Here is a 13086-nt window from a genome sequence, read left to right as displayed (position 1 = left end):
TGAGGCTCGCCGGGCCGGCGGCCCCGATGCTGGTCGGTGCAGGAGCACGACGCCCTCGCCCTGGTTCTCACTCTGGCTCCGGCTCCAGCTCTATCGCCGGGAGCAGCGGGGCCAGCTCCCCGGAGAAACTGTCATTTCCAAGTCAGGACTTTCATATCAGCGGACGATAGAGGTCCACAGTATTGACTGACCTTCATCATGTCTAGAAAATTGTACAAAGTAGTGTTAATAGTTAACAAATAAATAACACCGCTATTAAACATCACTGACTGGCACTGTTATACACACTTCACATGGATCCATCCATTTATTTTGGGGAAAAAGCAAAAAAAGTGTAAGGGATCTATTCTTACTCTGTCTTATAGGTAGAGGCTGGGAGGTGAAAAGCTTTCCTGATAGGTCCACGTTTGGTGACAGCCAGGAAGAGACGGGGGCGGGGTTTGAACTCAGGCAGTCTGGCTCGACTGCCTTTATATAGCAAGTAGAAGACGCTTTTCCTAAAAAGGCAACGCAGTGGTAAAGAATTTGGAGAACTGCTGGCTATGATATGTATTTTGGGGATCAAAAACATAACACAGAAAGTATAAATTTATTCTGATTTATCATCTATCATTTCGGACTCAGCCTCCACGGCTCTTCTCTCCCAAACAGTAGCCCCTGGCTGCGTGTGGTTACTGAGCACTTGAAAAGTGGCCACAGTAAAACACATGCCAGATTTGGAAGACTTAATAATATTAAAAAATAGAATATCTCTTTCATAATTCATTACATGGATTACACATTGAAATGCTAATATTCTCAATATCCTGGGTTATATAAAATATATTGTTAAATTAATTGTACTTTTTAAACATGATTTAATGTGCCTATAATGTTTAACATTACATTTGTGGGATATTGTAGGACGACACTGCTGATTCCGTGTCGGGTGCCGTTTCCTGGTTCTTTCCACGTTCTCTGGTTTGCAAAAAGGGAAGTGTCACAGCCCAGGGACACTTTACTCACACTGACATCTTCAACAGAGGTTGGAGGATTGACATTTTCCCTAAAAGTAATTGTACGACGACTGAAACTATTTCTGAAATTTCACATTAGCCTTTATTAAAATGCTAACCATCTTAGCAGCACGTTTATAGAAAGCTACAGGACTTGACACACTCTGGAACCTGCAAACAGAAATTGGAAGACATTAGAAAGAAGTAGAGCTTTAAGCCTGACATGCAGGTTACCGCGATTAGCGGCCACCTCTGTAAGATGTCACTCTCTACGAGAATGCGCCACTTTGTGCCAGACAGAGATTCCGTTTTGTAAACTTCCCCGCGAGCAGGGCAAAGGTCCGCTGAGTACCACCTGCTTTTCGAACCAGTGCTGTGTGTCTGGTCTTTCTCAGACTTCATCAGGGCTCACAGACACTATGTATTTTCCTTGGTTCTTTCAAAATTGCAGTTTCAAAATGCACAGGTTGTAGCTGTCCTGTGGTTGCATCTCAGAGAGATTGATTTGGAATGGAAGGGGGAAGAGGCTTATGAGATTGGAAATGGCCAAAAAAAAAACAAAAAACAATCTTGTCCCTTCTTGCCCCAAAGCAGACAGCAGCTAGTAGTTTCTCCTCACTCTGCTTTTTGGCCGATTTCTCTTTTTCATTATTTTGATTTTGGTATGACGTCTGTACATGTTTAAGATATACACCAGCTAAATAAACATGCAGCCTCACTCCAAGGGAAGTTTCCATATAGGTCACTGCACTTTTTAAACCATATAAATATCAGATTAACTTGGGATTCGAGGAGACCTAAAATTAGGATCTTATCCAAGAACCAAATAGTTCAGTTGTTTTTTTTCTAAATTTGCAAGGCAAAAATGTAGAGCCAAAATGAAAAACTATGTAGACTCCTCAAAAAAATTTATTTTTTGCAAATGAGCTTAGCAAGTTTAAATGAAGTCATTTATGTCTTGTGTGCATTTTTACTTAATATATGTGAATCAATAAATCAATAATCAATGAGCTAACCAGTTAATAAATGATCATTAGGTGCTGAGTATCTTCCATGTATGGACCCTTGTTATCCTGAAAATTAAGTAGAACAAGCCAAAATGGTCCAGTTATTGACCATTTAGTTGGAAGATAAAACTGATACACATTTGGCAATATTTTGTAGACCTGAAACGTGGTCTGAGCATTCATTGAAAAGAGTAGAATTTGAGGGAAGAAAGTTCCATTGTAAAGAACGGAAACTATTGGATTTTATAGTAAGAGAGGGATAATGTATCTCAGGAACAATAAGGACATCCAGCAATGACTATTTTTGGTCAGCGATGAGAAATACTTGGATGGGCAGGAAAAAACTAGTCGTGGAGCATGTTCAGCCTTAGGTATGGAAGTGGACTTTGATGTGGGAGACAGCAGAGACTTCCCTTCTTGTTCTGGTCGCAGGAGCGACGTGACGGGCGGCGGACTAGGGAGCACGGCAGAAGCAGGACGCGGCCCGAGGCTGCGGAGATCCCGCTGAGAGGCGGGCAGTGGAGAGTCGGCACCGGCTGTCACAGGGAGGGAAAGACGCCGGTACACCCCGGAGGGAGGGCTCACTCAGTGCGGTGACTGGGCTGGTTGATGATTCCACAGACATCTCTCTTTAAGAGAAATAAAATGCAGCCTTTAGTCGTGATTTTGACCTTCCAACCTTTCTGTTCCTTGCTTTCTCAATAGATGGCCATTTTTTCTGCTTTTCATATATCTTCCTTGCCCAGAGAAACCTTCATAAATATTTGCCCCAAAAGTGAATTAAGGAAATAGCTGTTAAGTATACATCCCCATCAAAAACATCTAGCACAATGCAGGACGTCACCTTGCTTTGCACCTTTGCTTTAATTCAACTGTTTCTCCACCGTGGATCCTCTCCCTCCATCCTTATTAAATCTGCTTGTTCTTTCAATCTCATCAAAAAGGCCACTTCGCTTTGATTCTTAATTCATTCCAGCTAAAGGTATCTGTATCCTTCTCTTGCTAATTAACCACCAGTCACAGCCTACCTTATGTTGTCACGTTAGCACATCAGCCACTTAATCGTGGCCTCTTGGAGGACGGAGTACGGCTCACACGTCTTTCTGTGTGCCCCCTGCGTGGTTTAGTGCAGCGTTCCGCAGAGAGTAGCTGACGTATAATCTGCTGTTACGTGAATTATCTGTGTCCTGGTGTGGGCACACGACATTCTCACCGGGGCCATGACTGCAGCCTCCTAACCCACCCTCCCGCCTCCACTTCATCCTTCACGTTGCTGCCAAGGACGTTGCGCATTTTCGTTGAGATTGGTGTTCTGCTGCCTCAGGCTGGAACCCCGACTGTTAGTGGTCAGGGCTCTGTGTCACCAGGAGCTGGCCTGTGCCCACCCGGGCCCTTCTCCTCCGCTGTCCTCTGTAGGCCCGTCACACTGGACCATGGGCCCAAGGTAGTCAACACCAGGTCTTTGTTTATGCCCTTCTTTGGGCTGGAATGTACTTCTTACCACTGCTGGTGGCTCCTCTTGTCTTCCTTCAGGTCCCGGGACACGCTCTTCTGGGTGGTTGTCACCTCAGGCAACTCCGAGCTGCTCCTCCACTGGGGTGCCAACAAGGAGCTACAGTCCATCTCCTTGCCACTGACAGAAGCATGGAAAGCGGTTTTCTTTCTTTCTTTTTTTAAAGATTTTATTTATGTTTTTAGAGGGGGAAGGGAGGGAGAGAGAGAGAGAGAGAAACATCAATGTGCGGTTGCTGGGGGCCATGGCATGCAACCCAGGCATGTACCCTGACTGGGAATCGAACCTGTGACACTTTGGTTCACAGCCCGCGCTCAATCTACTGAGCCATGCCAGCCAGGGCTAGAAAGTGATTTTCTAAAGCCCTGGGAACCCAGACCCTGGGAATCCATGTACGTGTCCAAGTTCACCATTTAATAGTGGCGACACTCTATGAAGTCAGACTAATTCCTTCCTTGCCTGCGGTTTCGGGCTAACACAGCACAGCGGAGTCAGAACCAGTGGAGTGCCCGGCACAGGGCGGGCACTGCCGAGACTCCCCCCTGGGCAGAGGCACCGTGCTCCCCCGAGAACGTCTTTCATGACGGAGACAAGTCCTCTTCACTCTCCATCCCCGCAGCGGGAGAACCACCCTGTTGTGTTAAGACACACAAATCAACCAGCCCTCTACCAAAGGCCTGTCTCCCGGGAAACTTGGGGCGATCACGTTCAGCCGCCCACGGACTCTCACTGCTGCCCCGCGCTCCGATGGCAGTGGGGTGCTATGAAGTCCCGGTATTTTGAAATGCTCCTGGGCTTACAGCATACCAAAAAGGAAATACTATCAGAACGAAAGGACTGTGGATCTCTGAGAAACTGGAACATCAAGTAATATTTATTTGTGGAGGTATGCAGTTTCTAATCTTGAATCTATTTCAGTTTGTTCCACTGGAGGACATTGGAAAATACCACCTGAATTAAGCCTGTGATTTAGCAGCCTTGAAAAAGTCAGAAATTCTGCTTTTTTTGTGTGTGTGTGACCGTAATCTGGCTTCTCCTATTAAAGGTCAAAAGTTACAGAGAAGATGCCTAGTAAGAGGTATTTTTCTTTGCCAAAGGGAAAAGCTCTGCAGATATTTTTGCGTATTGGTGCCAGTGGGGCTTTCGACAGCTTGTCCTGTTTCCTGTGTACTGCGGTAGACACTTCTTGTTTCGCCAGCACTTGTTTGTCGGCTCTTTGAATACGTATTCATCCATTTAACAATTATTTGTGCAGGCTCGGTGCGGAGGGTTGGGAGTCAACAGCAAGCAGAGAAAGACAGTCTTCAAATACTGGCATCAACAAACTAGTGAGGGAAGACCTGGCATTATCAAACAATCCTACAAATTAACAAGAGCTCTAGCCCTGGCTGGCGTAGCTCAGTGGATTGAGCTCGGGCTGGGACCAAAGCATCGCAGGTTCGATTCCCAGTCAGGGCACATGCCTGGGTTGCAGGCCACGGCCCCCAGCAACCCACATTGATGTTTCTCTCTCTCTCTCTCTCTCTCTCCCTTCCTTCGTTCTCTAAAAGTAAATAAATAAATAATCTTTAAAAAAAATTAAGAGCTCTATCTTGAGCTCTAAAGGAGAGAACCTGGTGATAGGAGGGTGTCTCCGAGGGGATCTGACGCAGGTGAGAAGGTCAGGGAGGGCCTCCCTGAGGAAGTGACAGGTGCAATGATATATGAATGATGAGTAAGAGCTAAAGTAGCATTCTGTACCCAGGGACTGTGACGTGCACAGGCCCCGTGAAACCAGTCGGCTTGGTACCTGCAAGGGCTTGGAAGCAGGCCAGTGTGGCTAGCTGAGGGAGCTGGGGACAGGGTTGGGACAGAGGGAGGGGTCAAGCCGTGTGGGAGTTGGACCCTGTTAGGGATAGTGCCTTCCTTCTAATTGTCTGGGAAACCTGACGAGGCTTTAGGAGCAGCAGGGGACAAGAGCAGCTTTGTGTCTCGAAAGGATCCCTAGAGCTGAAAAGTAGAGGGCATATTGTAGGGGGGGGATTAGCGAGGGGAGGGGAGCCGAGACCACTGGAGCCACCCGCGCATCAGAGGGCAGCGTCTGCAACCAGGGCGACGACAGAGAGCCGGCTGGAGGCTGGAAGTAAAGGACACAGGGCGGGGTGACAGCGGGGTACACAGCCTGACTCCTGGGTCTCTCTGTTGGCCAGAACCTCTCCAAATTAAGGCTTGTGTGGGCCTGACATATTTTTCTCCGAAGAAATATGTCTTTCAATGACCCTGCCACTATTTATGGAGCGCCTACTATATATTGTTCTGGCTGCTGGGGACGCGGGAATGAACAGGACGGTGTCTCTGAGCCCGTGCCTGTCGGTGCCAGAGAGTCTAATTAAGATGAGAGTTAATAAAGGCACAGGGAAAACAGTATTTAAACACGGCAGGTCCGTTTTCCTTCTGGCGAGTCAGGGTTTTTTTTTTTTTTCTAATGTCGCCTTATCCCTCCAGGACCCAGTGGGATAGGCAGGGACGGGTGGGTTGAGGACGCAGGGAAGGTGAAGACTCCAGGGTCATGAGGCTGATGTGCCATTACCTGGGCTCAGGTTTCCGAATCTACGATGAGGCCTCCCCGTCTCTTTTACTTTGTTTTCCCCTCCCTTTTGTTTTTTGCCTTGCTTTCCCCCCCTCCCTCTGCTTTTTAAAAGAACCATAATCAAGAAGGCTGAAAAAACAATGTGCTGGAGACCAGTATTCCCTTTCTCACTAGCCAGTTGAAAAAATAGATCCAAGGCTTCCCTCTCCCAACCAGGAAAAAGGGCATTTCCAGATTAAGTCTAAGAAACAAGTGTGCTGCTTTTGCCCCCATTCTTAAAGGAGCGTGAGCAGATTCTCTCTCGGCCCAGAGGAGGCGGGGCAGTCAGGAAAACCCTGGTTTTGCACGGATGCGTCGTGGAGGGGGATGGTTTCTGGTGTGTGTTTTGGAAGGTCAGGCCGGCGCCCTGTGGGCGAACCCGGAGCGCAGGGAGACCGGAGGGGCCAGCCCGCAGTCACCTTGCTTAGCCTTTCATTTGAGAAGCTTAGGTACGTGAGAGTTTGGTCCTGTGTCTCTGTTACTTTATTTTTGTTCTCACATTTGGGTGGTCTTTCACAGAAACACACCAAGAGCTTTTGGTCAATGTTCTGTTTTCATGAATAACAATTTCCATTTTTGCAAGACTGTTTTGGAAAGCTGGATCCCAGGGTGCCTCTGACGATGTAATCACACTTCCTGACTTGCAAAAGCATTGCGGAAACAGGACCACGTTTTCCCAAAACTGTCCTTTCTCAGCTCTGAGGGTCATGACCCCTCCGTTACCAGAACGGAGATGCGTGTGCCCTGGGGCCTGCCATGTTTCCAGTGACCAAACAAAACCCGCTGCACGTGGGCCCAGCACTCAATGACATTACGTATCAAAATAAATTTATTAAAAGTACGCAAAGACCACTTCAAAGTTTAGCTGCCTTCAGGACAGTTTTTGGCACTCATAACGACACCGTCTTCCCTGCACAACAGCACTCACTCCGTGACACACCACTTAACAATGAAAACACAGACCATTTCAGTTTTAGCGTTACAACACAATGGGATCGATGCTCTGTAGTCATAAGGACTTTGATATGCTTGCACGTAGTAAACATTTTACTGTTACTTAGTACTGAAACAAACTAAAACTAAAACTAGAACCACTGCGTGGTAGCATGGACTGGTTTCAGGAAAGATGTACAGCCAGCTAGCCGAGGCCACACAGTCCCAGAGCTACTGACTTTAAAAATGCCTTTGGACCAACAGTTCCCATCGTCTCTCTCAGCCTCGAGCGGCCGCTTTTCCGGCGGGACACACTCCGCAGCCAGACCACCCTCTCCCTGCGCTCTGCACAGTCACCGAGGCCACCGCGGCCAGCGCGGCCCAGGCTGCTCCTAGATGTCCGCCAGCCTCCCCGTCACTGCCCAGCTTTGAGTCAACAGTTCTGAGGGGCATCTCCCGAACACCCGGGCTGCGTTCCAGGTCAGTCTCCAGGGGCAGGCCACAGCCTTCCCCCTTACGAACAGAATGAAAGGTCCGCCACCGCTGGGTCCCCGTTGTCAGCTCATGTGGCGTGGGGCTCCACGGAGGTCTGCGGCCGCTTGCACAAGTCCTGGTAGAAGGCCGACTCCAGGAAGCGGGGGTAGGAGTTGTTCTCCATCAGGCTGTAGACCCTTTTCTGGGCCGTGGCGAAGCAGCCGCTTGTGGCCTCTTGGATGTTCTGGGCAATTAGGGTTTTGGTTTGAAAGTCTATGTTTATCTGAAATGAAACAAACAAAAAAAAATGCGGTTTATTCCATATTCGGCGTTAGAGATTTAAATCTATTTATTTAATATTTGAAAACCAAAACCAAAAACTGTAATGTGTGATTCGTTTTATCGGCCAAGTCATGGAAGAAGCTTAAGTTATTTAAAAGCTAGTATTACAGAGAAAATATTTCTGCCTCTTCCCCATCACTCCTTTTAATCAGACTCTTCTTTAATCCCCTCGTTTCACTTTGGTGCTAAGAATGTTCAAAAGGTGCTAAAATAGGGATCTTTTTCTCCCCCCTCACCTCTTTTGGAGCCTCTTTCTCGATGAAGTCAGTATATATTTTCTTTGCTTTTGAGGACAGCTTTTGGGGTGACTTGGTTTTTTTGAAGTCTTCACAGGCCAGCCAGAATTCAATATTTTCTTCACAGAATTCAGATTTTAGAAAAGCCCTGAATGCAGCAAGGCCATCTGAAAGGAAAGCATTTCAGACTGTGAATTCAATGAACAAATAATCCCCTGTATTTTTTTCTAGAACTCTCAATTCTTTGCACCTATATTTTATTATTTCTAGATTAGAGCAATATCCTGCATTTCACTCTAATTTGTAATCCTCAAAATCTAGCTTTTTAAAAACTAAGTCACCAGTAGGCAGACTGCTTAAGCTGGCACACTGCTCCAAAGATATAGATGTTTAACTCTGCTTTCAATGCAAATTACTTACAGGGGGCCCTAAATTCTCTGGGAACTAAGCCTCTTGAAAACACGGTATGCAGCAGAAAAGCTGAGTCAACCTTAGCAAAGAGCAACTGCCACTACGCATTTTTTTAGGTTAATTTTTCATCCCCAGCTGGAATGAATACACCATATATTTCCATGTGTAACCACTGGGAAATAAAGGAGAAAAATGGGCCTTGTGTCACAGTGACTGTAAAGTCGAACTGCGTCAGGCAGCCTGCCCTTCTGCCAGGTGGACGCCTCTCCAGACCCTTGTGATGCTCGAAAGGGACCCAGTTCAAGAGGTGAACTTACATTTACTGGCTAGCAGCTCATCGAATGCTTCGGACCACAGCTGTGCTTCCTCAGGAGAAGGCCTGCAAGAGAAGTCCTGAGTGTTGGTTTATGCGCTTCAGGAGTCCACTTCCCCTTCCCAGCCCGGCAGCTGGCCGCTCATGTTTGCAAGAGTGAGATTTTCAGCTTACCTGATGAAGGTCTGCTGTTTGTTCTTCTTGCCAGTTTTGGGCTTCCCAGGAGAGGAGGAATGTTGCAGGAAGTAGCTCAAACGGGTCTTCCAATCTTTTAACCTAAAAAGAAAAAAAAATTAAGATTCACTAAGTGGCAATAGTTGAAACTGCTACTGCAGCAGATGGCATTTACCCAAGTCGCCCAAGTAATACGGACGAACCAAATAGGAGAAAACAAGGACTCTTCAAGTCAGTCTTATTTAATCCCTGCACTTCTGTGTTGAACCAGTTTGTTCTGTTCACCTGAACATAACTACTAGTTTTATATCTAAGGGAAAGACTACGAAAGTTACTAGGACATTGCAAGGGATTTAGTTTGCATAGTTCAAAAGGCAGATAGCATTTCTCACTTGAAGAAGGCAGCCGTTTTTCTGCAGCGTTAATTACTATCCAGAGACATTCCACATTTGAACTGACAGAGGAACTGGCTTGAGCCAGTGATGCTTGTATGTCCCTTCTAGCCCCCGAGAAGAAGGTTCTGGACGAGCCAGAGCTGTGTGCAAAGAGGGTGTGTGTGCCTGGCCCACGCACCCCCGGCAACAACACTCATTTTAAGCAGATGATGAACTAAATTACAAAATTAAAAAAGAAAAGCTACAAAATGGATTAAAGCAAATATATCCGGAACCAGCAACAACGTCTCCATCCCTGCAGCTGTGTATGCAAGCTCCTCCGAACGTAACAGGCAGCGAACGAACAAAGGGGACACGCTGAGACGCGGGGAGACAAAAAGCCAACATCACCCCACCACCGCCTCGGCATCAAGAATGTTCTTCAGTTCCCGAACTCTTCCTCACGGTCCTTCGCTCACGCAACAGAACACAGACCACACGGGTTTGACCTTACTTAGCTAATTAATCCTTTCCACATTCTTTTTTCCCGCAGAGGCACGGGAAAAGCAGTTTTTCATTGTCAAAGCCGAGCCCCAGGCGCCGCGTTTGCGGCAAAGCCGGAGAGCGAGTTCCGCGCCGGGGCTGGGGCGGGGGAGAGACAAAGGCCGTACTCACAGGGTCCGCTTCATGTTCTCCCGCTTCTCCTCGCTCTTGGGGACGTTGCCTGCGCTCGTGTCCATGGATCCGCAGTCGTGCTGGACAGCCAGGAACATGGCACTTTGCATTATCGTCTTGCTGCCAGGCTGCCGCTCTGCGTGGCGGGGAGCGCGCAGCCCCATTTATAACAGGCGGAGGCGCGGGGGCGGGGCTCACGACTCGTGTCTCGCCTCCAGGGGGCGCGGATTGGCGGGCTGCGGAGGGGCCGGGGGCGGGGTCGGCTGGGGCCCGCAGCGGTCACGGTCGCCCCGCAGGGTCTGGAAGCGAGGGCACTGCTGACGTCTGCGGCCCCGGAGTCGTGCGCACTCGGGCGGAACGCGGCGGCCGGCCGCGGCCGCTGTGGGAGCAGCCCGGGCCTTGGCCTCGGTGTGGCGGCCGGGCTGCACGGAGGGCTGTGCCTGCGAAGTTGGCTGCCGGCCGGAGGGGGCGCAGGTCATCCCTTCCCCGCCCCCGCGTGCCAGCTCGGACCCCAAAGGGAGTGTCGGTTCGCCGCAGGGAAAGGCTGCTCGCTGCCAACTCCAGCTCAATCGCTTTCTTTCGAATTAAGATTGGTCCCTCCCCAGGGAAAACCCCAGCTGTTTTTCTGCGACTCCATTTAATTAGGGGAGGGACACAGTGAACAGGAGGCACAGGGACAGTCCAGAGGGAGGTGGTGTGACCTCCTCCGCAGGTTGAAGAATTTGCATTCACTGTGGGGAATGAACAGGAAAAAGAGACTTAATCAGACGGTGCTCTAACTGGGGGTGCATTTTTGGTCACCGATGGCCACGTGACCGGGTCTGCACCGGGGGCTCAGGCTGGTTCCTCCGCAATCCTTCGCTGCCTCTCTTCCCAGAGCGGAAATCGGGGAAATCACAGACCTGAGGGAGAGGAAGACGCGGAGACCTCGTGCTGCAGCGCGCCAGAATCTGTCTAGTTTAAGATTAGCGCAAGGATGCAGTTCCTCATGACTCATTCCTGGTTGACTTGGAATGTACCAGAACACCTAATAACTGGCAAAAGGGGAGGGGTGGGGGAGAGAAGGAGTTAACAAGTTCCTTGATTAAGTTTGATATGATAATTGTTCAAAAGTCATCTCAGCTGTAGCAGCCTTTAAATGGTTTTATTGGTAAGACCGAATAGATAGCCTCAACTACAAAATGCTTTGATTTCAGGTATGGTATTGGAACCGATCAGTGGAATATTCAAGTGGTTTTTCCATCAAGCATCTAAGCAGACAATAAGATTAACAGCTAGGTATTGCTAGGATGCAAATATTCTCCCCACTTTGCATGAGAACGGTAAAAAGAAAATGGGAATTAATTTAGCATATTCTTATGGTGCATTGCCAGTAGTTGCAGCTCCAAGTTTGACTTGGAGGGTAAAATCTGCAGTTATTCCTGAAGAGAAAAGCCATGCAATTTATTATGGAAAGGAAAATCATTTCGATTTTAATAACAGATATTTTAAAACCTCGTTGTGAAATGCAAGAACGTCATTTTTTGTCAAGCACTTGCTCTTCATCTCGAAAAGAACATTGCTTAATACTTCCTACATCCACTTTCACTTTCTGATGATTCACTACCTAATTTATTAAATATGTGTAATATGCAGGCGCTTGCTTTTTCTCGCCAGTCAGAACCTCAATATATTTTACACTTGGAACATGGGATGGTGGAACGTTCTCAGAGTGGAAAGGCCAGGAGTTCTGACAACGAGGCGTGAGAGAGTGAGCTGGAATCGTGTCAGGGCTCTGATTAGAGCCTCCGCTTAAACACCAGGGGCTCAGAAATGCTGGGACAGTCCCACCATACCTGCTCGTGTCCCAGTGTCTCATCTCCGTGAAGAGAAATGTGTCTTTCTTGCCAGTCTCGTTGTATATCATATGACTCTCATGTGAAAGGCCTGTGCAACTCCTAAGGACTGTGCAAGAACTCGTTACTAATTTGTAGGTGTGAAAACGGAAATATCTGAAGCATAGCTACTTAAGTAGAAAAATCATTAAAGGATTAACTCAGAGTTAATTAGGTTATACATGTGTAAGAGCTATTAAGGTAGCAAGAGAATTTCAGAGTATCAAGCTTATAGATAGCAACTTAACAGATCCTTAATATATACTTCTGGAGAATAAGCAAATAAGGAAAATAAGGAAACTACTTGACATTGAAACTTTTTAAACTTTCAGAATTTCAAGCTGGAAAAAGATCAATCATCTCAATGTATTCTCAAAAAGTTGTCATCATACCGTTCTGTATAGACAGGCAGACATGTTTAAAGTGAAAGCTACAGTGTTTGAGGCGTTCCCTTTGTTTAGTTTGTTGTTGTTGTTGTTGCCACTGGCTTTTAGGTGAATGGGGTTGGTCCACGCTGAAATAACACATATTTTCCGTCCTGTGGTGGAGAAGGAAACAATGCGGTCGGTTGTAAATATTGCACAACAAAGCCACAGCTTGCGTGAGTGGCTTGATGAACGGACTCAGGTTTCTCCATGTTGGATCTATCATGCCCTCTACTGGTTAGACTCCCTGAGCCTGTTAGTGGTGGAGGTTCTCCGGGTGGTTCTCGAACTTTGTGTCTTGAAAAAAAATTTAAATTGCAGGAGGCGGCAAACAAAAAACACAAGTATCTAGTAATGCCAAAAGGAGAATATGAAAGGCAAAAGTCTCCCCTGCCGTACGTCTCCATTTCCCTTATTAATAAACAATTATACCATTAGCTAAAAATGTGTAACATAATAACTTTCATACATGTGCTTTAGAGATTTAGGGAACAAGATATATGCTTAAATGACCCACAGAAAGATAATTCTGTGTATCACTCTTGTGTTGTGCTTATTTGGGTCCATAAGATACCTTAGTTCCTAAGTTTGTAAAAGCGGCAAACCTGTTGCTTATCTGATGAAATCTGAAATTGGTAGTCGGTTTAAAATAAAGCTAGGAAATTAAATGCCATGTGGCAAAGGGTATGGTGACTCATTAGGAAAAATGAAAATTTACGCGTCATGATTGTT

At 47.1% G+C, this 13086-nt stretch overlaps 1 protein-coding gene across 1 annotated transcript; it reads right to left on the bottom strand.

Annotated features, from left to right (window-relative positions):
- Positions 1-6925: 6925 nt before the first annotated feature.
- Positions 6926-10209, bottom strand: RGS2 (regulator of G protein signaling 2). Its single transcript, XM_028531223.2, has 5 exons — positions 10056-10209; positions 9007-9108; positions 8837-8898; positions 8109-8275; positions 6926-7813 (listed from the first exon to the last, which is right to left on the bottom strand). Exons 1-5 carry the CDS (start codon positions 10163-10165, stop codon positions 7619-7621), a joined length of 636 nt encoding a protein of 211 aa, XP_028387024.1. The 5' UTR covers positions 10166-10209; the 3' UTR covers positions 6926-7618.
- Between the last annotated feature and the right edge of the window lie 2877 nt (positions 10210-13086).

Source organism: Phyllostomus discolor, chromosome 15 (genome assembly GCF_004126475.2).
Source record: "Phyllostomus discolor isolate MPI-MPIP mPhyDis1 chromosome 15, mPhyDis1.pri.v3, whole genome shotgun sequence".
Lineage (NCBI taxonomy): Eukaryota > Metazoa > Chordata > Mammalia > Chiroptera > Phyllostomidae > Phyllostomus > Phyllostomus discolor.
The sequence above is the reverse complement of the archived record's forward strand: the minus strand, read 5'-3'. Positions and strand labels throughout refer to the sequence as shown.

Bases quoted from the DNA above. Each gene is read 5' to 3' on its own strand.
- RGS2 (XM_028531223.2), bottom strand. From the start codon at position 10,165: ATGCAAAGTGCCATGTTCCTGGCTGTCCAGCACGACTGCGGATCCATG. The intron at 9,109-10,055 runs GTGAGTACGGCC...TTTTCTTTTTAG, and splicing joins GAGAACATGAAGCGGACCCT to GTTAAAAGATTGGAAGACCC. The intron at 7,814-8,108 runs GTGAGGGGGGAG...GTTTCATTTCAG, and splicing joins AGAAAGAGGCTCCAAAAGAG to ATAAACATAGACTTTCAAAC.